This window comes from Lonchura striata, chromosome 25, assembly GCF_050655825.1.
Source record: "Lonchura striata isolate lonStrDom1 chromosome 25, ASM5065582v1, whole genome shotgun sequence".
Lineage (NCBI taxonomy): Eukaryota > Metazoa > Chordata > Aves > Passeriformes > Estrildidae > Lonchura > Lonchura striata.
The window spans coordinates 3,487,711-3,511,216 of record NC_140727.1 but is presented as its reverse complement, the minus strand read 5'-3'; the positions used below and the strand labels follow the sequence as shown (position 1 = coordinate 3,511,216).

General features: G+C 63.1%; 2 protein-coding genes across 2 annotated transcripts; both read right to left on the bottom strand.

The window, feature by feature from the left end:
- Positions 1-383: 383 nt before the first annotated feature.
- CFAP126 (cilia and flagella associated protein 126) lies at positions 384-4,151 on the bottom strand. Its single transcript, XM_085560681.1, has 5 exons — positions 4,106-4,151; positions 3,765-3,827; positions 2,895-2,972; positions 2,636-2,806; positions 384-888 (listed from the first exon to the last, which is right to left on the bottom strand). The coding sequence occupies exons 1-5, from the start codon at positions 4,115-4,117 to the stop codon at positions 604-606; spliced, it is 609 nt and encodes a 202-aa protein (XP_085416807.1). The 5' UTR covers positions 4,118-4,151; the 3' UTR covers positions 384-603.
- A 3,536-nt stretch (positions 4,152-7,687) lies between these two features.
- Positions 7,688-17,475, bottom strand: VSIG8 (V-set and immunoglobulin domain containing 8). Its single transcript, XM_085560680.1, has 7 exons — positions 17,411-17,475; positions 15,501-15,679; positions 12,753-12,951; positions 11,262-11,426; positions 10,066-10,188; positions 9,123-9,276; positions 7,688-8,312 (listed from the first exon to the last, which is right to left on the bottom strand). Exons 1-7 carry the CDS (start codon positions 17,457-17,459, stop codon positions 8,141-8,143), a joined length of 1,041 nt encoding a protein of 346 aa, XP_085416806.1. The 5' UTR covers positions 17,460-17,475; the 3' UTR covers positions 7,688-8,140.
- Between the last annotated feature and the right edge of the window lie 6,031 nt (positions 17,476-23,506).

Below are 23,506 nucleotides of genomic sequence, written 5' to 3'. Positions count from 1 at the left end.
AAAACCCAACATTTGCAGCTCCTGGAGGAGCAGGGATGAGCAGGGGGGGTTGGGGTCGGGTTTAGGGGATTTTGAAGCTTTGGAAAAGGGTTTGGGGTAGATTTAGAGGTTTTTTTGGGTGGGTTTAGGGTTTGTTGGTTTTGGGTTCCCACCCCATCCCGAGTCCCTGCCCCAGCTCCGTGTGGGGAGGAATCCTGGTGGTAAAAATCCAGGATTTTTTGGGAGAAAATCATCTGGGTGGGATTTTGGCGTGGGGGAGGTTGATCCCATCCCAATCCCATCCCCAATTTCCCAATTAAGAACCCTCCCCTGTGACCAGGGAGGAGCAGGAGGAGGAGGAGGGAGCAGGGCCGAACCCTAAACCCCGAATGGATTTGGGCTCATTCCAAGCATCTCCCAGCCTTTATTCTCCCTTTTTGGGGGTGCCCAGCCCCTCCTGAGCCCCCCTGAGGGGAGGGAAAGGTGGGATTGGGGGGGGGGATTGTCCCCAGGGGAGGGGACAATGACAGCAGAGCCGCCTCCAGGGGCTCAGGGGCTGGGGGGGCCCTGGAGCAGGGGGGATTTTGGGGACAGGGTCCCCGCCCGGGGGGATTTTGGGGGGATTTAGGGGACAGGGTCCCCGCCCGGGGGGATTTTGGGGGGATTTAGGGGACAGGGTCCCCACTCAGAGAGATTTTGGGGACAGGGTCCCCCCTCAGGGGGATTTAGGGGACAGGGTCCCCACTCGGGGGTATTTAGGGGACAGGGTCCCCACTCGGAGAGATTTTGGGGACAGGGTCCCCCCTCGGGGATGTCCCCAGGGTCTGGGGTCTCAGGGCTGTGGGGGGAGCCCCCGCTGGGACCCCCCGGCTCCTTTCCGGAAGGTTCCGTGTCCCAGGGTTTCTGCAGCTGTGGGGTGGAGGGAGGGGGGTCAGGGGGGTCCCCAGGGCGGGGAAATGGGGTGGGGACCCCTCAAAAAGGGGGGAGCTCCTCCATTTGGGGTCTGGATCCCCCCCACCACCCCGACCAGAGCCAGGGCTGGCTTTGGGATGGGCGGGAGCTGCGTGCTTGTGGGAACACCCCCAAATTTGTGTCCCCCCTTTATGTCCCCATCCCTGTGTCCCTTTGATCCCCACATCCCTGTCCCCATGTCCCTGTCCCCCCCTTTATGTCCACATCCCTGTCCCCATATCCCCCATTCCTGTGTCCCTAAATCCCCCATTCCTGTGTCCCCTTTGTCCCCATATCCCCCATCCCTGTCCCCACATCCCTGTCCCCCCTGTCCCCATGTCCCTGTGTCCCCCTTTATCCCCACACCCCCAATATCTGCATCCCCTCTTTATCCTCGTGTCTCCATCCCTGTCCCCGTGTCCCCAAATCCTCCATTCCTGTCCCCACATCCCTGTCCCCCTGTGTCCCCCTTTATCCCCACACCCCCAATATCTGCATCCCCCCTTTATCCTCGTGTCCCCCATCCGTGTCCCCGTGTCCCCTCTCCCGTCTGTTCTGTGCCACCCCCTGCCCCCCCCACCGAGCCCCGGGGGTGTCCCGGGGGTGTCCCCATGCCCCAGGTGTGTCCCAGTGTCCCCAGGTGTGCCTAGTGTCCCCAGGTGTGCCTGGTGTCCCCAGGTGTGTCCCAGGTCTGTCCCCGTGTCCCCAGGTCTGTCCCAGCTGTGTCCCCCAGCCGTGTCCCCATGTCCCAGCTGTGTCCCAGCCGTGTCACCTTGCCGGTGACCCGTGTCCAGACGCCGTTGCAGGCCGCCCACAGCTCCCGGGGCTGTCCCTGTGTGTGTCCCCGTGTCCCCAGCCGTGTCCCCATGTCCCAGCCGTGTCCCAGCCGTGTCCCCAGCTGTCCCTATGTGTGTCCCCGTGTCCCAGCCGTGTCCCCGTGTCCCAGCCGTGTCACCTTGCCGGTGACCCGTGTCCGGACGCCGTTGCAGGCCGCCCACAGCTCCCGGGGCTGTCCCTGTGTGTGTCCCCGTGTCCCCAGCTGTGTCCCCGTGTCCCAGCCGTGTCCCCGTGTCCCAGCCGTGTCCCCATGTCCCCAGCCGTGTCCCCATGTCCCAGCCGTTCCCAGCCATGTCACCTTGCCGGTGACCCGTGTCCGGATGCCGTTGCAGGCCGCCCACAGCTCCCGGGGCTGTCCCTGTGTGTGTCCCCATGTCCCTGTGTGTGTCCCCGTGTCCCCAGCTGTCCCTATGTGTGTCCCCGTGTCCCAGCCGTGTCCCCATGTCCCAGCCGTGTCCCTGTGTCCCAGCCGTGTCCCCGTGTCCCAGCCGTGTCCCCGTGTCCCAGCGGTGTCCCCGTGTCCCAGCCGTGTCCCCGTGTCCCAGCCGTGTCCCCATGTCCCAGCCGTGTCCCAGCCGTGTCCCTGTGTCCCAGCCGTGTCCCCGTGTCCCAGCCGTGTCCCCATGTCCCAGCCGTGTCCCCGTGTCCCAGCCGTGTCCCAGCCGTGTCCCTGTGTCCCAGCCGTGTCCCCATGTCCCAGCCGTGTCCCAGCTGTGTCCCCAGCTGTCCCTATGTGTGTCCCCATGTCCCAGCCGTGTCCCCGTGTCCCAGCCGTGTCCCCGTGTCCCCAGCCGTGTCCCCGTGTCCCAGCCGTGTCCCAGCCGTGTCCCCGTGTCCCAGCCGTGTCCCCGTGTCCCAGCTGCGTCACCTTGCCGGTGACCCGTGTCCGGACGCCGTTGCAGGCCGCCCGCAGCTCGCGGTGCCGGTACCGGGCCAGGCGGGCGGCGGCGGCGGCCGAGCGGGCGCTGCGGTCCCAGCGGGCCGGGGGGATGCGGGCCGGCATGTCCCACGTCCCCAGGAACGTCCCCCACGGCGACACCTGCGCGGCCACGGCGCGGGGGTGGCCCCGGTGCCGGAGCCCCCCCTCCCGGGATGGGGGTACCCCCAAAAATCCCCGCGGGGCTCACCTGGGAGCGCGGCACCCCCGGCAGGAGGTGGCCGCGGGCGTCGGCGATGAACGGGGTCGGGGGGCTCGGGGTGGGCAGCTGGGGGCGTGGGGAGGGGGGTCACGGCCGGCCTGGGGGGCTTGGGGGTCCCGGGAGGGGTTTGGGGGGTCCTGGGGTGGGGTTTGGGGGACGTGGAATGGGATTTGGGGGTCTGGGGTGGGGTTTGGGGGGGCTGGGGTGGGGTTTGGGGGGTCCTGGGGTGGGGCTTGGGGGGTCCTGGGGGTGGGGTTTGGGGGTCCTGGGGTGGGATTTGGGGGTCCTGGGGTGGGGTTTGGGGGTCCCGGGAGGGGTTTGGGGGTCCTGGAGTGGGGTTTGAGGGTCCTGGGGTGGGGTTTGGGGGTCCCGGGAGGGGTTTGGGGGTCCTGGGGTGGGGTTTCGGGGGCCTGGGGAGGGTCAGGACTGGGCTTGGGGCTCGCTGGTGGTCCCGGGAGGGGTTTTGAGGGTCCTGGGGTGGGGTTTGGGGGCCTGGGGTGGGGTTTGGGGGCCTGGGGTGAGGTTTGGGGGTTCTGAGACGAGGATTACGGCGTTAGGACTGGGCTGTGAGGGTCTTGGTGGCCCTGGGAGGGGTTTGGGGGTCCTGGAATGGGACTGGGGGGTGCTGGGGTGAGGTTTGGGGGTCCTGGGGTGGGGTTTGGGGGTCCTGGAATGGGACTGGGGGGTGCTGGGGTGGGGTTTGGGGGGATCACGATCGAGCTGGGGGGTCCTGGTGGCTCCGGGAGGGGTTTGGGGATCCAGGCCACGTTTGGGGGTCCCGGTCAGGGTCGGGGGGGGGTGTCAAGCCCCCCCCACCCCCGTTGGGGTTTTGGGGGTCCAGGCGAAGGTCGGGGGTACCTTGGGGGGGGGGCGGGGCACGGTCCAGCACTGCAGGCGGGGGGGGCTGAAGGCGTCGTCGTACTGGGGAGGGGGAGACCCCGCTGGGAGGCGGGACCCCCTCGGGCCTGGTGTCCCCCCCTGTCCCCTTTTGTCCCCTTGTCCCCCCATTTTAACCCCTTTTCTCCCGCATCCCCCCTTTGTTCCCCCTTTCCCCCGCCTCCGTTTCGCCCCCTCTTTCCTCCCACCTCTTCCCCCGCTTTGTTCCCCCTTTCCCCGCCTCGTTTCTCCCCTTTTCCCACATCTTTCCCCACTTTTTCCCCCCTTTTTTCCCCTTTTTTCCCCCGTTTTCCCCTCCCCACCTGCCCCGCCATGTTCGGTTGCCCGGCAACCGCCGCGCGCCCCCTGGCGGCCGGAACGGGCAGAGGAATGACGTCATTTTGGAGAAGCCACGCCCCTCCTCTGACCACGCCCCCTCTGTGGCTCCGCCCCCTCCCGGGCGGGTCCCGGGACAGGGACAGGGACAGGGACAGGGACAGGGACAGGGACAGGGACAGGGACAGGGACAGGAGGGGACAGGGACAGGGACAGGGACAGGGACAGGGACAGGGACAGGGACAGGGACAGGAGGGGACAGGGACAGGGACAGGAGGGGACAGGGACGGGGACAGGGATGGGACAGGGACAGGAGGGGACAGGGACAGGAGGGGACAGGAGGGGACAGGGACGGGGACAGGGACAGGGACAGGGACAGGAGGGGACAGGGACAGGGACAGGGACGGGGACAGGGATGGGACAGGAGGGGACAGGGACAGGGACAGGGACAGGGACAGGGACAGGGACAGGAGGGGACAGGGACAGGGACGGGGACAGGGACAGGGACAGGGACAGGAGGGGACAGGGACAGGGACAGGGACGGGGACAGGGATGGGACAGGGATGGGACAGGAGGGGACAGGAGGGGACAGGGACAGGGACAGGGACAGGGATGGGACAGGGACAGGGACAGGGACAGGGACAGGAGGGGACAGGGACAGGGACAGGGACAGGGACAGGGACAGGGACAGGGACAGGGACAGGAGGGGACAGGGACAGGGACAGGGACAGGGACAGGGACAGGGATGGGACAGGGACAGGAGGGGACAGGGACAGGGACAGGGACAGGGACAGGGACAGGGACAGGAGGGGACAGGGACAGGGACAGGGACAGGGACAGGGACAGGGACAGGAGGGGACAGGGACAGGGACAGGGACAGGGACAGGAGAGGACAGGACGGGGACAGGAGGGGACAGGGACAGGGACAGGGACAGGGACAGGGACAGGGACAGGAACAGGGACAGGGACAGGAGGGGACAGGGACAGGGACAGGGACGGGGACAGGGACAGGGACAGGGACAGGGACAGGAGGGGACAGGGACAGGGACAGGGACAGGGACAGGGACAGGGACAGGAGGGGACACAAAGGGACAGGGACAGGAGGGGACACAAAGGGACAGGGACAGCAGGCATCTGTCCCCATCCTTGTCCCCATCCCTTTCGCCATTTCTGTCGCCTCTGTCCCCATCCCCTGTCCCCTCCCTGTCCCCTCTGTCCCCTCCTGTCCCCTCCCTGTCCCCATCCCTGTCCCCTCCCTGTCCCCATCACTCTTCCCTGTCCCCATTTTTATTGCATCCATTTTCCCAATCCTGTCCCCTCTGTCCCCTCTGTCCCCTCCTGTCCCCTCCTGTCCCCTCTGTCCCCTCCCTGTCCCCTCTGTCCCCTCTGTCCCCTCCCTGTCCCCACTGTCCCCTCTGTCCCCTCTGTCCCCAATGTCCCCTCTGTCCCCTCCCTGTCCCCTCCTGTCCCCTCTGTCCCCTCCCTGTCCCCTCTGTCCCCTCTGTCCCCTCCCTGTCCCCTCTGTCCCCTCTGTCCCCTCTGTCCCCAATGTCCCCTCTGTCCCCTCCCTGTCCCCTCTGTCCCCTCTGTCCCCTCCTGTCCCCTCTGTCCCCTCTGTCCCCTCTGTCCCCTCCTGTCCCCTCCTGTCCCCTCTGTCCCCTCTGTCCCCTCTGTCCCCTCCTGTCCCCTCCTGTCCCCTCTGTCCCCAATGTCCCCTCTGTCCCCTCTGTCCCCTCCTGTCCCCTCTGTCCCCTCTGTCCCCAATGTCCCCTCTGTCCCCTCTGTCCCCTCTGTCCCCGTGTCACGCCACTCCGCTCTCAATTCGCTCAATTTTATTCCGTTTCCTTTTGCCTTTTTTTCCTTTTTCCTTTTTTCCCGTTTTTTTTTCCCTTGTTTTGGGTTCGTTTTTCTTTCTTTTCGTTCCCAACCGCAATTCCCGGCCCCAAAAACCCCAAAAAATCCCCAAATTGGGGGCGGAGCCACTTTTGGGGCGGGGCGGGTGACAGCGAGTGACAATGACAGCGGGGGGGCTGCGAATGGGGACTGGGGAAACTGGGAATGGGAACTGGGAATGGGAAGTGGGGAAACTGGGAATGGGGACTGGAGAAACTGGGAATGGGAACTGGGAATGGGGACTGGGGAAATTGGGAATGGGGACTGGGAATGGGACTGGGGAAATTGGGAATGGGGACTGGGAATGGGAACTGGGGAAACTGGGAATGGGGACTGGGAATGGGACTGGGGAAATTGGGAATGGGGACTGGGAATGGGACTGGGGAAACTGGGAATGGGGACTGGGAATGGGACTGGGGAAATTGGGAATGGGGACTGGGAATGGGAACTGGGGAAACTGGGAATGGGGACTGGGAATGGGACTGGGGAAATTGGGAATGGGGACTGGGAATGGGACTGGGGAAACTGGGAATGGGGACTGGGAATGGGACTGGGGAAACTGGGAATGGGGACTGGGATTGGGGACTGGGGAAACTGGGAATGGGGACTGGGAATGGGACTGGGGAAACTGGGAATGGGAACTGGGAATGGGGACTGGGGAAACTGGGAATGGGACTGGGGAAACTGGGAATGGGAACTGGGAATGGGAAGTGGGGAAACTGGGAATGGGACTGGGGAAACTGGGAATGGGGACTGGGAATGGGGACTGGGGAAACTGGTAATGGGGACTGGGATTGGGAATTGGGGGGGTCTGTAAAAAAAGGACCAAAAAACCGCAATAAAACCGGGGCAGAGCGGGGCGGGGAGGGACTTTTGGGGCATTTTATGGGATTTTGAGGCTTTTTAGGGTTTTTTGGGCGGTGCGAGCCGCTCCTGACGTCCCTTCTGCTGGCTCTGGCTGTGGCTGTCGCTGTCGCTGTCGCTGTCGCTGTCGCTGTCACTGTCACTGTCACTGTCACTGTCGCCGCGGTGGCTCCGAGAGGGAGCTCTGGGCATGGAAATTTTGGGGATTTTGTGCCATTTCGAGAGGAATTTTGTAGGATTTTGAATCTTTTTGCGGTTTGAACCGTTCCTACCATCACCTTTGCAGACTGGCGCTGGCGCTGTCACCGCGGTGGCTCCGCGAGGGAGCTCCGGGGAGGGAATATTTTGGGATTTTGTGAGGAAATTTTTTGGATTTTATAGGATTTTGGGCGGAATTCTTTAGGCTTTTGTAGGACTTTGTGCCGTTTTGTGCGGAATTCTTTAGGCTTTTGAAGCTTTTCCGGGATTTTTGAGCACTTTGAGCCGCTCCTGCCGTCACCTTTGGGGCTGGCTCTGGCTGTCGCTGTCGCTGTCGCTGTCGCTGTCGCTGTCGCCGCGGTGACTCCACGAGGGAGCTCCGGGGAGGGAATTTTTGGGGATTTTGTGGGATTTTCTGCCGTTTTGTGAGGAATTTTGTGGGAATTTGAAGCTTTTTTGAGCGCTTTGAGCTGCTCCTGCCATCACCTTTGGAGACTGTCTGTCGCTGTCGCTGTCACTGTCGCCGCGGTGACTCCACGAGAGAGCTCCGGGGAGGGAATTTTTGGGGATTTTGGGGGATTTTGAGCCATTTCGGAGGGATTTTTTTTTTTTTTAATAGGATTTTGTGCGGAATTCTTTAGGCTTTTGAAGATTTTTCGGGTTTTTTGAGCACTTTGAGCCCCTCCTGCTGTCACCTTTGGGGGCTGGCTCTGGCTGTCGTTGTCCCCGTCTCTGTCGCTGTCGCTGTCGCTGTCCCTGTCGCTGCGGTGACTGCACGAGAGAGCTCCGGGGAGGGAATTTTTGGGGATTTTTGGGGATTTTCTGCCGTTTCGGAGGGATTTTTTTTTTTTTAATAGGATTTTGTGCGGAATTCTTTAGGCTTTTGAAGATTTTTCGGGTTTTTTGAGCACTTTGAGCCCCTCCTGCTGTCACCTTTGGGGGCTGGCTCTGGCTGTCGCTGTCGCTGTCACTGTCCCCGTCGCTGTCGCTGTCGCTGTCACTGTCCCCGTCGCTGTCGCTGTCGCTGTCACTGTCCCCGTCGCTGTCCCCGCGGTGTCCCCGCGGTGTCACAGCGCGGGACAGGGGACCTGGTGTCGCATGCCGTCGTTGCAGAGCAGCGCGGCCCCGCGCTCGTCGCCGTCGCCGTGCTGGCACTGCAGGTAGCTGATGCCATGCGGCGAGTAGGAGTGGTGGGCACAGGCGGCGCAGGGCCGGGGCATGGTGCCACCCGTGCTGCTCCTGCCACACAGCGGGGACGGCCCCGCGACACCGCGTCAGCTGGCACCGGGCACGGGGCCGCCTGGTGGCACCCACGGGTGCCCCGTGGGGACCCTGTGCCACCCCTGTGCTTGGTGACACCCATTGGTGCCCCTCGGGGAACCTGTGCCACCCTTGTGCTTGGTGACACCCAGCAGGACCCTTGGGGACCCTGTGCCACCCCTGTGCTTGGTGACACCCATTGGTGCCCCTTGGGACCCTGTGCCACCTTCTGTCCTTGGTAGCACCTCTTGGTGACCATCAGTGCCCTGTGCCACCCCTGTGCCTGGTGGCACTCACTGACATCTCTTGGGGACCCTGTGCCACCCCTGTGCCTTGGTGACACCCATTGGTGCCCCTCGGGGACCCTGTGCCACCCTTGTGCTTGGTGACACCCATTGGTGCCCCTTGGGGACCCTGTGCCACCCCTGTGCCCCTCGGGGACCCTGTGCCACCCCTGTGCTTGGTGGCACCCACCCAGTGTCACCCAGTGGTGCCCGTTTGTCCCCAGTGGTGCCCAGTACAGCCCAGTGCCAGTCACTGGTGCCCAGTACAGCCCAGCACAGCCCAGTACAACCCAGTGCCAGTACTGGTGCCCAGCACAGCCCAGTCCATCCCAGTGCCCCCCGTGCCCCCATGCCCCATGGTGCCCAGTCCATCCCAGTCCATCCCAGCCCCTCCCAGCCCCTCCCAGTGCCCCCTGTGCCCCCATGCCCCATGGTGCCCAGTCCACCCCAGTCCATCCCAGTCCACCCCAGCCCCTCCCAGTGCCCCCCGTGCCCCCGTGCCCACCTGCAGTCGCTGCAGGCGCGCTGGCACTCCTTGCGCTGGTAGCGGGCGATCAGTGCCCAGATCAGCAGCCCCAGGAGGCTGAGCAGGAGCAGGGAGCCCAGGATGGAGCCCACGATGATGCCAGCCTGGCGCCCGCCTGCCGTGGGGAAGCGGCCTGTCACCGCCGGCCTCGCCGGCTGCCCGGGCACCCCGGGGCACCCGTGCCACCCGCTGCCAGCCCAGGGACACCCAGAGCCACCCCAGTGCCAGCCTGGAGCCCAGGGACACCGCGGTGCCACCCAGAGCCACCCAGGGCCACCAGTGCCAACTGGTGCCACCCCAGTGCCAGCCTGGAGCCCAGGGACACCGCGGTGCCACCCAGAGCCACCCAGGGCCACCGGTGCCAACCCAGAGCCACCCCAGTGCCAGCCTGGAGCCCAGGGACACCGCAGTGCCACCCAGAGCCACCCAGGGCCACCAGTGCCAACTGGTGCCACCCCAGTGCCAGCCTGGAGCCCAGGGACACCGCGGTGCCACCCAGAGCCACCCAGAGCCACCGGTGCCACCTCAGAGCCACCCCAGAGCCACCCCAGAGCCAGCCTGGAGCCCAGGGACACCGCGGTGCCACCCAGAGCCATCCCTGGGGACACCTTGGCACCTGAGACATCCTGGTGCCACCCTGGTGTCCCCAGTGTCCCTCTGCGTCCTGGTGCCACCCTGTGTCACCCCAATGTCCCCAATGTCCCCAGGGGTGTCCCCAGTGTCCCCAGTGATGTCCCCGGTGTCCCCATGTCCCCGTGTCACTCATGGGGCCCGAGGTTCAGGCTCAGCTGGCACACCCCGGTGTCCCCAGTGTCCCCAGTGTCCCCAATGTCCCCAGTGTCCCCAATGTCCCCAATGATGTCCCCAGTGTCCCCAGTGTCCCCAGTGTCCCCAGTGTCCCCAATGTCCCCGTGTCACTCACGGGGCCCGGGGTTCAGGCTCAGCTGGCACACCGAGTAGCCCACGCGGTTGCTGACCCGGCACTGGTAGGTGCCAGCGTGTGCCACGGTCAGGCTGCGGATCACCAGGTCACCCGGAGCACGGCCTGGCACGGCACGGGTGGCACTGTCACCAAGGTGCCACCCGCGCCCCGCGGAGAGGGGAGCGGGGACACGGGGACACGGGGACAGGGACACACGGGGGGACACGGGGACACGGGGAAAGGGACACACGGGGACACGGGGACACGGGGACACAGGGGGACACAGGGACACACAGACACGGGGACATGGGGACACAGGGGGACACGGGGGCAGGGACACGGGGACACAGGGATGGGGACATGGGGGCACAGGGATGGGGACATGGGCACCCGTGGACACGGACACAGACACACGGACATGGACACACGGACATGGACACACACAGACACACAGGGACATGGGGACACACAGGGACACATAGACAGGGACACGGGGACAAGGACACAGGGACACACACACAAACCCCCAGACCCCCTCTGTGCCCCCCAGACCCCCTCTGTGCCCACCTTGCAGGGTGCCCACGGGCAGAAACACCCCAAAATCCTTCTGTGCCCACCTTGCAGGGTGCCCGCGGGCAGGAACACCCCAAAATCCTTCTGTGCCCACCTTGCAGGGTGCCCACGGGCAGGGATGCCCCCAAAGCCCCTCTGTGCCCCCCAAAGCCCTGACCCACCTTGCAGGGTGCCCGCGGGCAGGAACACCCCCTGAACCCCCCAAAGCCCCTCTCTGTGCCCCCCAAAGCCCCCCTGAACCCCCCAAGCCCTCTCTGTGCCCCCCAAGCCCCTCTGTGCCCCCAAGGCCCTGACCCACCTTGCAGGGTGCCCGCGGGCAGGGAGCTCCCAAAACCTCTCTGTGCCCCCCAAAGCCCCTCTCTGTGCCCCCCAAAGCCCCTCTGTGCCCCCCAAAGCCCCTCTCTGTGCCCCCCCAAGCCCCTCTGTGCCCCCCAAAGCCCTGACCCACCTTGCAGGGTGCCCGCGGGCAGGAACACCCTCTGAACCCCCCAAAGCCCCTCTCTGTGCCCCCCAAAGCCCCTCTGTGCCCCCCAAGCCCCTCTGTGCCCCCCAAGGCCCTCTGAACCCCCCAAGCCCCTCTGTGCCCCCAAAGCCCCTCTGTGCCCCCCAAGGCCCTGACCCACCTTGCAGGGTGCCCGCGGGCAGGCGCCCCCCGCCGTAGCCCTCTGCCAGCTTTGCCCACTGGTAGGAGAGCGGCGCGGCCCCGCCGCGGCTGAAGCAGCGCAGCAGCACCGAGCCCCCCTCGAGCAGCTCCCCCTCGCTCCAGCACTGCGGGGCCGCCGGCTTCTCTGCTGGGACAGCGGGGACACGTCAGGGACGGGGACAGGGACAGGGGACAGGGACAGCGAGGACAGGGACAGGGACAGGGACAGGGACGGGGACAGGGACGGGGACGGGGACAGGGGACAGGGACAGCGGGGACAGGGACAGCGGCTTCTCTGCTGGGACAGCGGGGACACGTCAGGGACGGGGACAGGGACAGGGACAGCGGGGACAGCGGGGACAGGGACAGGGACAGGGACAGCAGGGACACGTCAGGGACGGGGACAGGGACGGGGACAGGGACGGGGACGGGGACAGGGGACAGGGACAGCGGGGACAGGGACAGCGGCTTCTCTGCTGGGACAGCGGGGACACGTCAGGGACGGGGACGGGGACAGGGACAGGGACGGGGACAGGGACAGCAGGGACAGGGACAGGGACAGGGACAGGGACAGGGACGGGGACAGGGACAGGGACGGGGACAGGGACAGGGACAGCGGGGACAGGGACAGGGACAGCGGGGACAGGGACAGCGGCTTCTCTGCTGGGACAGCGGGGACACGTCAGGGACGGGGACAGGGACAGGGGACAGGGACAGCGGGGACAGGGACAGGGACAGGGACAGGGACGGGGACAGGGACAGGGGACAGCGGGGACAGGGACAGGGGACAGGGACAGCGGGGACAGGGACAGCGGCTTCTCTGCTGGGACAGCGGGGACACGTCAGGGCCAGCGGGGACAGGGACAGGGACAGGGACAGGGACAGGGACAGGGACAGGGACGGGGACAGGGGACAGGGACGGGGACAGGGGACAGCGGCTTCTCTGCTGGGACAGCAGGGACACGTCAGGGACGGGGACAGGGACAGGGACAGCAACAGGGACAGCGGGGACAGTGACAGGGACAGGGGACAGGGGACAGCGACAGGGACAGCGGGGACAGGGACAGGGACAGGGACGGGGACAGGGGACAGTGGCTTCTCTGCTGGGACAGGGACAGCGGGGACAGGGATAGGGACAGGGGACAGCGGGGACAGCAGCTTCTCTGCTGGGATGGGGACACGTCAGGGACAGCGGGGACAGCGACGGGGACAGGGACACTGTCAATGCCACCAGGGTCCACCTAGGATGGGGACTTGGGAGTGGCACAGAGGACACCATCAGTGCCACACGAGAGGGGCACAGGGGACACCACTGGTACCACCAACATACAAAACATGACTGCAAGGAACCAAGGCCACCTCGGCACAGGACGGGGAGGGGACAGGTGACACTGAGGCCACACCGGGTCACACTGGGGCCACACCGGGTCACAGCGATGCCACACCAGTGCCACAGCGGGAGCGCGCTCACCTTGCACGGTGACGATGACCTCGTGCACGGCCACCGTGTTCTTCTTGACGCGGCACTGGTAGGTGCCGGTGTCGCTCTCCTGCAGGTCGGCCACGCGGATGGAGGCGTCGCGCTGGCCCGGGTCCGTCTGCACGAAGGCCACGCGGTCCTGCAGCCCCGAGCTGCCGTAGTTCACGTGGTGGTCGTGGTAGGACAGGAACTGGGGACACGGGGATGGCGTCAGCGCCGCCCCGGCGACGGGGCCGGGCGAGGGGATGGGTTGGGTTGGGAGTTGGGTTGGGGTTGGGTTGGGTTTGGAGTTGGGTTGGGGTTGGGGTTGGTTGGGTTTGGGTTTAGAGTTGGGTTGGGGTTAGGGTTGGGTTTGGGTTTAGAGTTGGGTTGGGGTTAGGGTTGGGTTGGGTTTGGAGTTGGGTTGGGGTTGGTTGGGTTTGGAGTTGGGTTGGGGTTGGTTGGGTTTGGAGTTGGGTTGGGGTTGGGGTTGGTTGGGTTTGGAGTTGGGTTGGGGTTAGGGTTGGTTGGGTTTGGGTTTGGAGTTGGGGTTAGGATTGGGTTGGGTTTGGAGTTGGGTTGGGGTTAGGGTTGGTTGGGTTTGGGTTTGGAGTTGGGGTTAGGGTTGGGTTGGGTTTGGAGTTGGGTTGGGGTTAGGGTTGGTTGGGTTTGGGTTTGGAGTTGGGTTGGGGTTGGGTTGGGTTTGGGTTTGGAGTTGGGTTGGGGTTGGTTGGGGTTGGGTTTGGAGTTGGGTTGGGGTTGGGTTGGGGTTGGGGTTCCGTTGGGGTTAGGGTTGGGTTGGGGTTAAGGTTGGCTGGGTTTGGGTTTGGAGTTGGGTTTAGGGTTGGTTAGGTTTGGGTGAGGGGTTGGGGTTAAGGTTGGGTTAAGATTGGTTGGGTTGGGTTTAGGTTAGGGTTAAGAGTGGTTAGAGTTAGGAGCTGGGTTGGGTTTAGGGTTGGTTAGGGTTTGGGTTAGGGTTGGTTGGCTTTTGGTTAGGGTTAGGGTTAGGGTTTAGGTTAGGGTTTTGGTTAGGGTTTAGGTTGGGTTTTGGTTAGGTTTAGGTTTTGGGTTGGGTTTTTGGTTAGGTTTAGGGTTTGGGTTGGGTTTTTGGTTAGGGTTAGGATTAGGGTTAGGGTTAGGGTTTAGGTTGGGTTTTGGTTAGGGTTAGGCTCAGCTCTGGGCCTGCTCCTTTCCTGCCTCTCCCTGCTCACCCTTCCCTGTCCTGCTCTTTCCCTGCTCCCCTTGGACCTCTGTGTCCCTTCCTGTCCCTGCCTGGTCCTTTCCTGTCCCCTGTGTCCCTGATTGTCCCTGATTGTCCCTGATTGTCCCTTCCTGTCCCTGCCTGGTCCTTTCCTGTCCCCTGTGTCCCTGCCTGTCCCTGTCCCTGCCTGTCCCTGATTGTCCCTGCCTGTCCCCGATTGTCCCTTTCCCTGCCTGTCCCTGTGCCCCAGCCCAGCCCAGCCCAGCCCAGCCCAGCCCAGTCTGGCGCTCCCAGACGCTGGCAGACACTGCCTGTCCCTGATTGTCCCTGCCTGTCCCTGCCTGTCCCTGTGTCCCTGCCTGTCCCTGCCTGTCCCTGTCCCTGCCTGTCCCCGATTGTCCCTTTCCCTGCCTGTCCCTGCCTGTCCCTGTGCCCCAGCCCAGCCCAGCCCAGCCCAGCCCAGTCTGGCACTCCCAGACGCTGGCAGACACTGCCTGGCCCTGCCTGTGTCTCTGACGTGTCCCTGCCAGTCCCTGCCTGTCCCTGCCTGTCCCTTCCCTGCCCATCCAGACCTTCCCTGTCCTGCCTGTCCAGCCTGTTCAGCTGGGCTCCATCTCATCCATCCCATCCCACCTTGTCCTGCCTGTCCCTCTTTGTCCTGCCTGTCCCTGCCTGTCCCACTTTATCCTGCCCATCCCAGCACTTCCAGACCCTGTCCGGTGCTTCCCTGCCCTTCCCAACCTTCTCTCTCCCTCTCTGTCCCTCTTTGTCCCTGCCTGTCCCTTCCTGCCCTGCCACATCCTGCCTGTCCAGCCTGTTCAGCTGGGCTCCATCCCATCCCATCCCATCCCATCCCATGCCATCCCATCCCATCCCATCCCATCCCATCCCATCCCATCCCATCCCATCCCATCCCATCCCATCCCATCCCATCCCATCCCATCCCATCCCATCCCATCCCATCCCATCCCATCCCATCCCATCCCATCCCATCCCATCCCATCCCACCTTGTCCTGCCTGTCCTGCCTGTCCCTGTCCTGCCCAGCACTTTTAGTCCCTGTCTGGTCCTTCCCTGCCTGTCCTGCCTGTCCCACTTTATCCTGCCCATCCCAGCATTTCCAGACCCTGTCTGGTCCTTCCCTGCCTGTCCCTCTTTGTTCTGCCTGTCCTGCCTGTCCCTTTTTGTCCCTGCCTGTCCCACTTTATCCTGCCCATCCCAGCACTTCCAGACCCTGTCTGCTCCTTCCCTGCCCTTCCAGACCTTCCCTGCCCATCCCAACATTCCCTGTCTTCCCTGTCCTGCCTGTTCCTCTTTGTCCCTGCCTGTCCCTTCCTGTCCCTGTCCTGCCCAGCACTTCCAGACCCTGTCTGGTCCTTCCTTGCCCTTGCCAACCTTCCCTGTCCCGCCTGTCCCGCGTGTCCCTCCCTGTCCCGCGTGTCCCTCCCTGTCCTTATCTGTCCCGCGTGTCCCTTCCTGTCCTGCGTGTCCCTCCCTGTCCCTCTCTGTCCGTCTGTCCCTGTCTGTCCCTCTGTCCCCCCCGCGCCCCCCGGCCCTCACCACGTTCTCGGGGCCGGGTCTCTCGGGCGTGATCTGGATCCACTCGATGCCCACGCCCTGCGGCCCCACGTCCTCGGGCTCCAGCACGTAGGGACAGCCCAGCTTGACCGAGTCGCCCTTGGCCAGGTACAGGACCTCGCGGCCCTGGTGGCCATTGATCCTGACGGCCACCAGGAGAGCTGGGGGAGAGGGGCATTGTCACCTCCGAGATGGCATTGTCACCCCCGAGATGGCACTGCCACCCCCAAAATGACATTATCACTCACTGAAATGGCATTGTCACCCCCCAGAATAGCATTGTCACCTCCGAGATGGCATTGTCACCCCTTCAAATGGCACTGTCACACTCTGAAATGGAACTGCCACCCCCCTAAATTACATTATCGCACCTTGAAATGGCATTGTCACCCCCTAAAATGTCACCATCACCCCCCGAAATGGCATCGTCACCCCCCGAAATGGCACTGTCACCCCCCAAAATGGCATTTTCACACCTTGAAATGGCATTGTCACCCCGCGAAATGGCATTGTCACCCCGCGAAATGGCATTGTCACCCCCCCAAAACGTCACTGTCACCCCCGAAACGGCACTCAGGGCTCTCCACAGCCCCACACCCATGGCACAGGGTGGGGCACAGGGACCCCAAATCCGTGCCCCGACACCCCTGACCCCACACCTGCAGCCCCCAAAACCCCAAACCTGGCAGCCCCAAAACCCCAAACCTGGCAGCCCCAAAACCCCACACCTGCAGCCCCCAAACCGGGGTCAGGGGGCGCCACCAGGAGTGGGGAGCAGGGCCAGGCCAGGGGGACCCATCGCCCCCCAAAGCCGTGCCCCGACACCCCCTGACCCCACACCTGGCAGTGCCTCACCAGTGGGGCGCAGGGAGCCAGCGTACCCCAAACCTGTGCCCTGGCACACCTTGAACCCCACACCTGGCAGAACCCAAAATCTGGGGTGCAGGGGCAGGTGTGCCACACCCATGGCACCCCAAAGCTGTGCCCCGAGACCCCTGACCCCACACCTGCAGCACAAGAACCCCACACCTGTTCCCTGACACACCTGCGGCCCCCAAAACCCCACACCTGCATCCCCAAAACCCCCACACCTGGATCCCCAAAACCCCACACCTGCAGCTCCTGACCCCACACTTGGCAGCCCCAGAACTCTAAACCTGGATCCCCAAAACCCCCAAACCTGGCAGCCCCAAAAACCCCAAACCTGGCAGCCCCAAAAACCCCACACCTGGATCCTCAAAAAACCACACCTGGATCCCCCAAAACCCCACACTTGGCAGCCCCAAAACTCCAAACCTGGATCCCCAAAACCCCCAAACCTGGCAGCCCCAAAAACCCCACACCTGGATCCTCAAAAAACCACACCTGGATCCCCAAAACCCCACACCTGGCAGCCCCAAAAACCCCACACCTGGCAGCCCCAAAACCCCACACCTGGCAGCCCCAAAACCCCACACCTGCATCCCCAAAACCCCACACCTGGATCCCCAAAACCCCACACCTGCATCCCCCGACCCCACACCTGGATCCCCAAAACCCCACACCTGCAGCCCCCAAAACCCCACACCTGGATCCCCAAAACCCCACGCGTGCATCCCCCCGCCGCGAGTCGCATCTCCCGCCCCGTGCGCCCGCGGGGATGTCCCGGGTGGGTCGCGGTGCCCTGGGTGCTGTCACCCCCTGGCTGCTGTCACCCCTGGGTGCTGTCACCCCTGGGTGCTGTCACCCCCTGGCTGCTGTCACCCCTGGGTGCTGTCACCCCCTGGCAGCCCCGGCGACACCCGCGGGGCTCGGTGCCAGCCGCCGTGCCCACGGGAGCCGCGGGCGTGCCCGGGGGCGCGTCCCGCGCTCCGGCGCGGGGCTCGGAGCATCCGCGGCAGCCGCGATCGTACCTGGCAGAAGCCCGAGCAGCAGGAGCAGGCTGGCACCGTGCCCTGCCATGGCCGCGGACGAGCAGGAGGAGGAGGAGGAGGAGGAGGAGGAGGAGGAGGAGGAGGAGGAGGAGGCAGGAAGGCTCCGAGGGCAGCCGGCCCGTGCCGGGCCCCTTTTAGGCGCTGGGCCGGGGCCGCTCCTCCCCGTGGGGAGGATTCCTGCGGGATGAGTGAGTGGCTCCGAGCTGTGCGTGGCTGCCGCCCTGCTCCGCTCCTACCCCCTAATTAGGCAGCGCCCGGCCCGCCGGACCCCGGCCGGACACCGGGGGACACCGGGGGACACCGGGGGACACCCCGAGAGCGGGGCACGCGGTGGGGACAGCGGGACAAAGGCAGCGGGGCCGGAGGTGGCCCCGAGGGTCCCGCAGGGTTCTGGGTTTGGAGGTGCGGTTGGAGCGGGGGTTTAAAGGTGGTGGGTCCCTCCTGCGGGCCGAGCTGGCAGCGGGGGCACCTACCGGGCACCCACCGGGCACCCACCGGGCCCGGGGCACTGCGAGGGGACGTGGTGGGGTGGCAGGGACAGGGACATGGCAGGGACAGGGATGTGGCAGGGATGAGCAGCTGGGACAGGATGGATGGAGGAGCTGGGATGGTGACACATGGCAGGGATGGAAGAGTTGGGGACAGGGACAATGTCACTGGATGGCAGTGTTGGGGACAGGGACATGGCAGTGGATGGAGGAGCTGGGATGGTGACACGTGGCACCGGATGGAAGAGTTGGGGACAGGGACATGGCACTGGATGGAAGAGATGGGGACAAGGATGTGGCAAGGATGGAGGAGCTGGGACAGGAATGGATGGAGAAGTTGGGACAGGGACATGGCACCGGATGGAACCTTTGGGGACAGGGATGGAGGAGTTGGGACAGTGACACATGGCACCAGATGGAAGTGTTGGGGACAGGGACATGGCAGTGGATGGAACCCTTGGGGACAGGGACGGAGGAGCTGGGACAGGGACATGTGCCAGTGGGTGACACCAGGGGGGTTCACCCCGTGGGAAGACCCTGAGGATGCCACGGGCCTGTCCCTGCCCGTGTCCCTTGAGGGACACAGGAGACATGGACACCGTGACCATGGGGACACGGGGACATGGACACCGTGACTATGGGGACATGGACACTATGACCATGGGGACACAGGGACATGGACACCGTGACCATGGGGACATGGAGACACAGACACCATGACCATGGGGACATGGGGACACAAGGACATGGAGACACGGACACCTTGACCATGGGGACATTGACACCATGACCATGGGGACATGGGGACATGGACACATGGACACCATGACCATGGGGACACAGGGATATGGACACCATGAAGATGGGGATATGGGAACATGGACACATGGACACCATGACCGTGGGGACATGAGGACACAGGGACATGGTCACACCCAGATGCTGTCACCCATGTGCCCCTGGGGTGCCCACGCCCACCTGGAATGGCTGTCCCTGTCCTGGGGTGGCCGTGACCCCACCCCGGGCTGTGTCCCCCCCACGGGACAGTGACCTTGCCCCAGTGTGTGACCCCCTCTCTGTGCCACGTCCCCCTCAGTGCCATGTCCCCATTCCATGCCACGTCCCCCTCAGTGCCACGTCCCCCCTCAGTGCCATGTCCCCACTCTGTGCCATATCCCCCCTCAGTCCCATGTCCCCCCTCAGTCCCACGTCCCCCTCAGTCCCATGTCCCCCCTCAGTGCCATATCCCCCCTCAGTCCCATGTCCCCCCTCAGTCCCACGTCCCCCTCAGTGCCATGTCCCCCCTCAGTGCCATGTCCCCATTCTGTGCCATGTCCCCCCTCAGTGCCATATCCCCCCTCAGTGCCATGTCCCCCCTCAGTGCCATGTCCCCCTCAGTCCCATGTCCCCCTCAGTGCCATGTCCCCCTCAGTGCCACGTCCCCCTCAGTCCCATGTCCCCATTCCGTGCCTCGTCCCCCTCAGTCCCATGTCCCCCCTCAGTGCCATGTCCCCCCTCAGTCCCATGTCCCCCCTCAGTGCCATGTCCCCCCTCAGTCCCATGTCCCCCCTCAGTGCCATGTCCCCACTCTGTGCCATGTCCCCCCTCAGTGCCATGTCCCCACTCTGTGCCATGTCCCCACTCTGTGCCATGTCCCGGTGCCAGCCCCGGTGGCAGCCCCGCGCCCCGCCCGGCCCGGCTCTGCCCCGCGGCCCCGCTCGGCCCTTCCGGCCGCTCCGGGACCGCCCGGGCCGGCTCTGCCGCTGTCCCGGCGGGGCCAAAGCCCGGCCCCGGGGCCACGCGCTGCTCCAGTTCCCGGCCCCGCTCCCGGCCCGGCCCCGCCGGGAACGGGGCCCGGCCGGGCACGTGCGGAGCCGCGTCTGTCATCTGGGGGCCCCGGGGCCGGGGGGACACGGCCGGAGTGTGGCCGTGGTGGGGGACACTGCGGGGGACAGCGGGGGACAGCGGGGATGGACAATGGGGGTGGAAAATGGGGGTGGAAAATGGGGGTGGAAAATTGGGATGGAAAATTGGGGATGGAAAATTGGGGATGGAAAATGGGGATGGAAAATGGGGATGGAAAATTGGGGATGGAAAATGGGGATGGAAAATTGGGATGGAAAATTGGGGATGGAAAATGGGGATGGAAAATGGAGGGGACATTGGGGATGGACACTGGGGTGGAAAATGGGGATGGAAAATTGGGATGGACACTGGGGTGGAAAATGGGGGTGGAAAATGGGGATGGAAAATGGGGCTGACACTGGAGTGGACATTGCGGTAGAAAATGGAGGTGGAAAATGGGGATGGAAAATGGATGGAAAACAGGGATGGACACTGCGGTGGACATTGGGGTAGAAAATGGGGATGGACAATTGGGGATGGAAAATTGGGATGGACATTGGGGTGGACATTGGGGATGGAAAATGGGGGTGGAAAATGGGGGTGGAAAATGGATGCAAAACAGGGATGGACACTGGTGAACATTGGGGATGGACACTGGGATGGACATTGGAGTGGACATTGTGGTGGACATTGGGGATGGATGCAGGGGATGGACATTGGGGATGGAAAATGGAGATGGCAAACGGGGATGGAAAACGGGGTGGACATTGGGGATGGACACAGCAGTGGACAATGGGGATGGAAAATGGGATGGAAAGTGGGGATGGACACAGGGGATGGACACCACAGGTGGACATTGGAATGGACATTGAGGATGGACATTGGGGATGGAAAATGGGGTGGACATTGGGGTGGACATTGGGGATGGACACCGCAGTGGACAATGGGGATGGAAAATGGAGATGGAAAACAGGGATGGAAAATGGGGTGGACATTGGGGATGGACACCGGGGATGGAAAACGGGGTGGACGTTGGGGATGGACACTGGGGTGGACACTGGGGATGGACACAGCAGTGGACAATGGGGATGGAAAATGGATGGAAAATGGGGATGGACACAGGGGATGGACATTGAGGTTGGACACTGTGGGTGGATAATGGGGATGGAAAACAGGGATGGAAAATAGGGATGGACACTGGGGGTGACACTGGGGATGGAAAATGAGGATGGACATCGGCGTGGACACTGGGGTGACACTGGGGTGACACTGCTGGTGACACTGGGGGTGGACACTGGGGATGGACACTGGGGTTGGAAAATGAGGATGGACATTGGTGTGGACACTGGGGTGACACTGGGGGTGACACTGCTGGTGGCACTGGGGATGGACACTGGGGGTGACACTGCTGGTGGCGCTGCTGGTGACACTGGGGATGGCCACTGGCGATGGACACCAGGACCACAAGGCACAGCGAGGCCGTGGCCTGGGCCAGCTCCTGGCAGTGTCCCCACGCTGTCCCCACGCTGTCCCCTCATTGTCCCCTCATTGTCCCCACGCTGTCCCCTCATTGTCCCCGCAGTGTCCCCACGCTGTCCCCGCAGTGTCCCCTCATTGTCCCCGCAGTGTCCCCTCATTGTCCCCGCGCTGTCCCCTCATTGTCCCCGCGCTGTCCCCTCATTGTCCCCTCATTGTCCCCGCCCTGCCCAGCCCCGCTGTTTGCCAGCTGCCCCTGGCATTACTCAGAGCCGCTCCTGCCCTCCCCATCCCCTGCGGTGCCACCTCGGCATCCCCGAGTGACACAGGTGGCACCGGGGGACAGAGTGGCACCGGGGGACAGAGTGGCACCGACAGGGCTGGGGACAGAGCAGAGTGGCACTGGGGGACAGAGTGGCACGGAGGGCACAGAGTGGCACCGGGGACAGAGTGGCACAGGGGACAGAGTGGCACCGGGGGGACAGAGTGGCACCGGGGACAGAGTGGCACAGGGGACAGAGTGGCACCGGGGGGACAGAGTGGCACCGGGGACAGAGTGGCACAGGGGACAGAGTGGCACGGAGGGGACAGAGTGGCACCGCGGGGACAGAGTGGCACGGAGGGGACAGAGTGGCACGGAGGGGACAGAGTGGCACAGGGGACAGAGTGGCACCGGGGGACAAAGTGGCACAGGGGACAGAGTGGCACCGGGGACAGAGTGGCACAGAGGGGACAGAGTGGCACCGGGGGACAGAGTGGCACAGGGGACAGAGTGGCACCGGGGACAGAGTGGCACAGGGGACAGAGTGGCACGGAGGGGACAGAGTGGCACCGGGGACAGAGTGGCACAGGGGACAGAGTGGCACAGGGGGACAGAGTGGCACAGGGGACAGAGTGGCACAGGGGACAGAGTGGCACGGAGGGGACAGAGTGGCACAGGGAGACAGAGTGGCACCGGGGGACAGAGTGGCACCGGGGACAGAGTGGCACAGGGGACAGAGTGGCACCGCGGGACAGAGTGGCACAGGGGACAGAGTGGCACCGCGGGGACAGAGTGGCACAGGGGACAGAGTGGCACAGGGGACAGAGTGGCACGGAGGGGACAGAGTGGCACGGGGGGACAGAGTGGCACCGCGGGGACAGAGTGGCACGGAGGGGACAGAGTGGCACAGGGAGACAGAGTGGCACAGGGGGGACAGAGTGGCACAGGGGACAGAAGGAGCCCCGGGCAGCTCCCGAGGATGGAGAAGCAGCACGGGCACGGAAATTAATTTAATTCAAAGCGTGGCTTAATTAACAGCGGCCTTTAATTGCAAACAGGTTGGAAAGGTGGGCGAGAAATGGGTTAAAAACATGGATAAAAAACGGGTTAAAAACGGGTTAAAAACGGGTAAAAATGGGTAAAAAAACCCATGGGTAACATGGATAAAATATGAATAAAAAACGGGTTAAAAATGGGTAAAAAAACATGGGTAACATGGATTAAAAACGGGTTAAAAACAGGTTAAAAATGGGTAAAAAACATGGGTAACATGGATAAAAGATGGGTTAAAAACATGGATAAAAACAGGGATTAAAAACGGGTTAAAAACGGGTAAAAAATGAGCAAAAAACACGGGTAACATGGATAAAAACATGGATAAAAACATGGATAAAAACATGGATAAAAACATGGATAAAAACATGGATAAAAACATGGATAAAAAACAGGTCAAAAATGGGCAAAAAACCATGGGTACCATGGATAAAACATGGATAAAAAACGGGTTAAAAACGGGTTAAAAATGGGTAAAAAACCATGGGTAACATGGATAAAAGATGGGTTAAAAACATGGATAAAAAATGGGTTAAAGTGGATGAAAAATGGGTTAAAACCATGGATAAAAACGGGTTAAAAATGGCAAAAAACCCCATGGGTAACATGCATAAAATATGGGTAAAAACATGGATAAAAACAGGTTAAAATGGATAAAACCGGGTTAAAACCATGGATAAAACCGGGTTAAAACCATGGGTAACATGGATAAAACATGCGTTAAAACCATGGAGAAAACCAGGTTAAAATGGATAAAAATGGGTTAAAAACATGGATAAAAAACAAGTTAAAATGGATAAAATATGGGTTAAAAACATGGATAAAAAACAAGTTGAAATGGATAAAAAATGGGTTAAAAACATGGAGAAAAACAGGTTAAAAACATGGAAAAAAGGTTTAAAAAATGCATAAAAAAGGAGTTAAAACCATGGATAAAATTGGGCCGGCAGC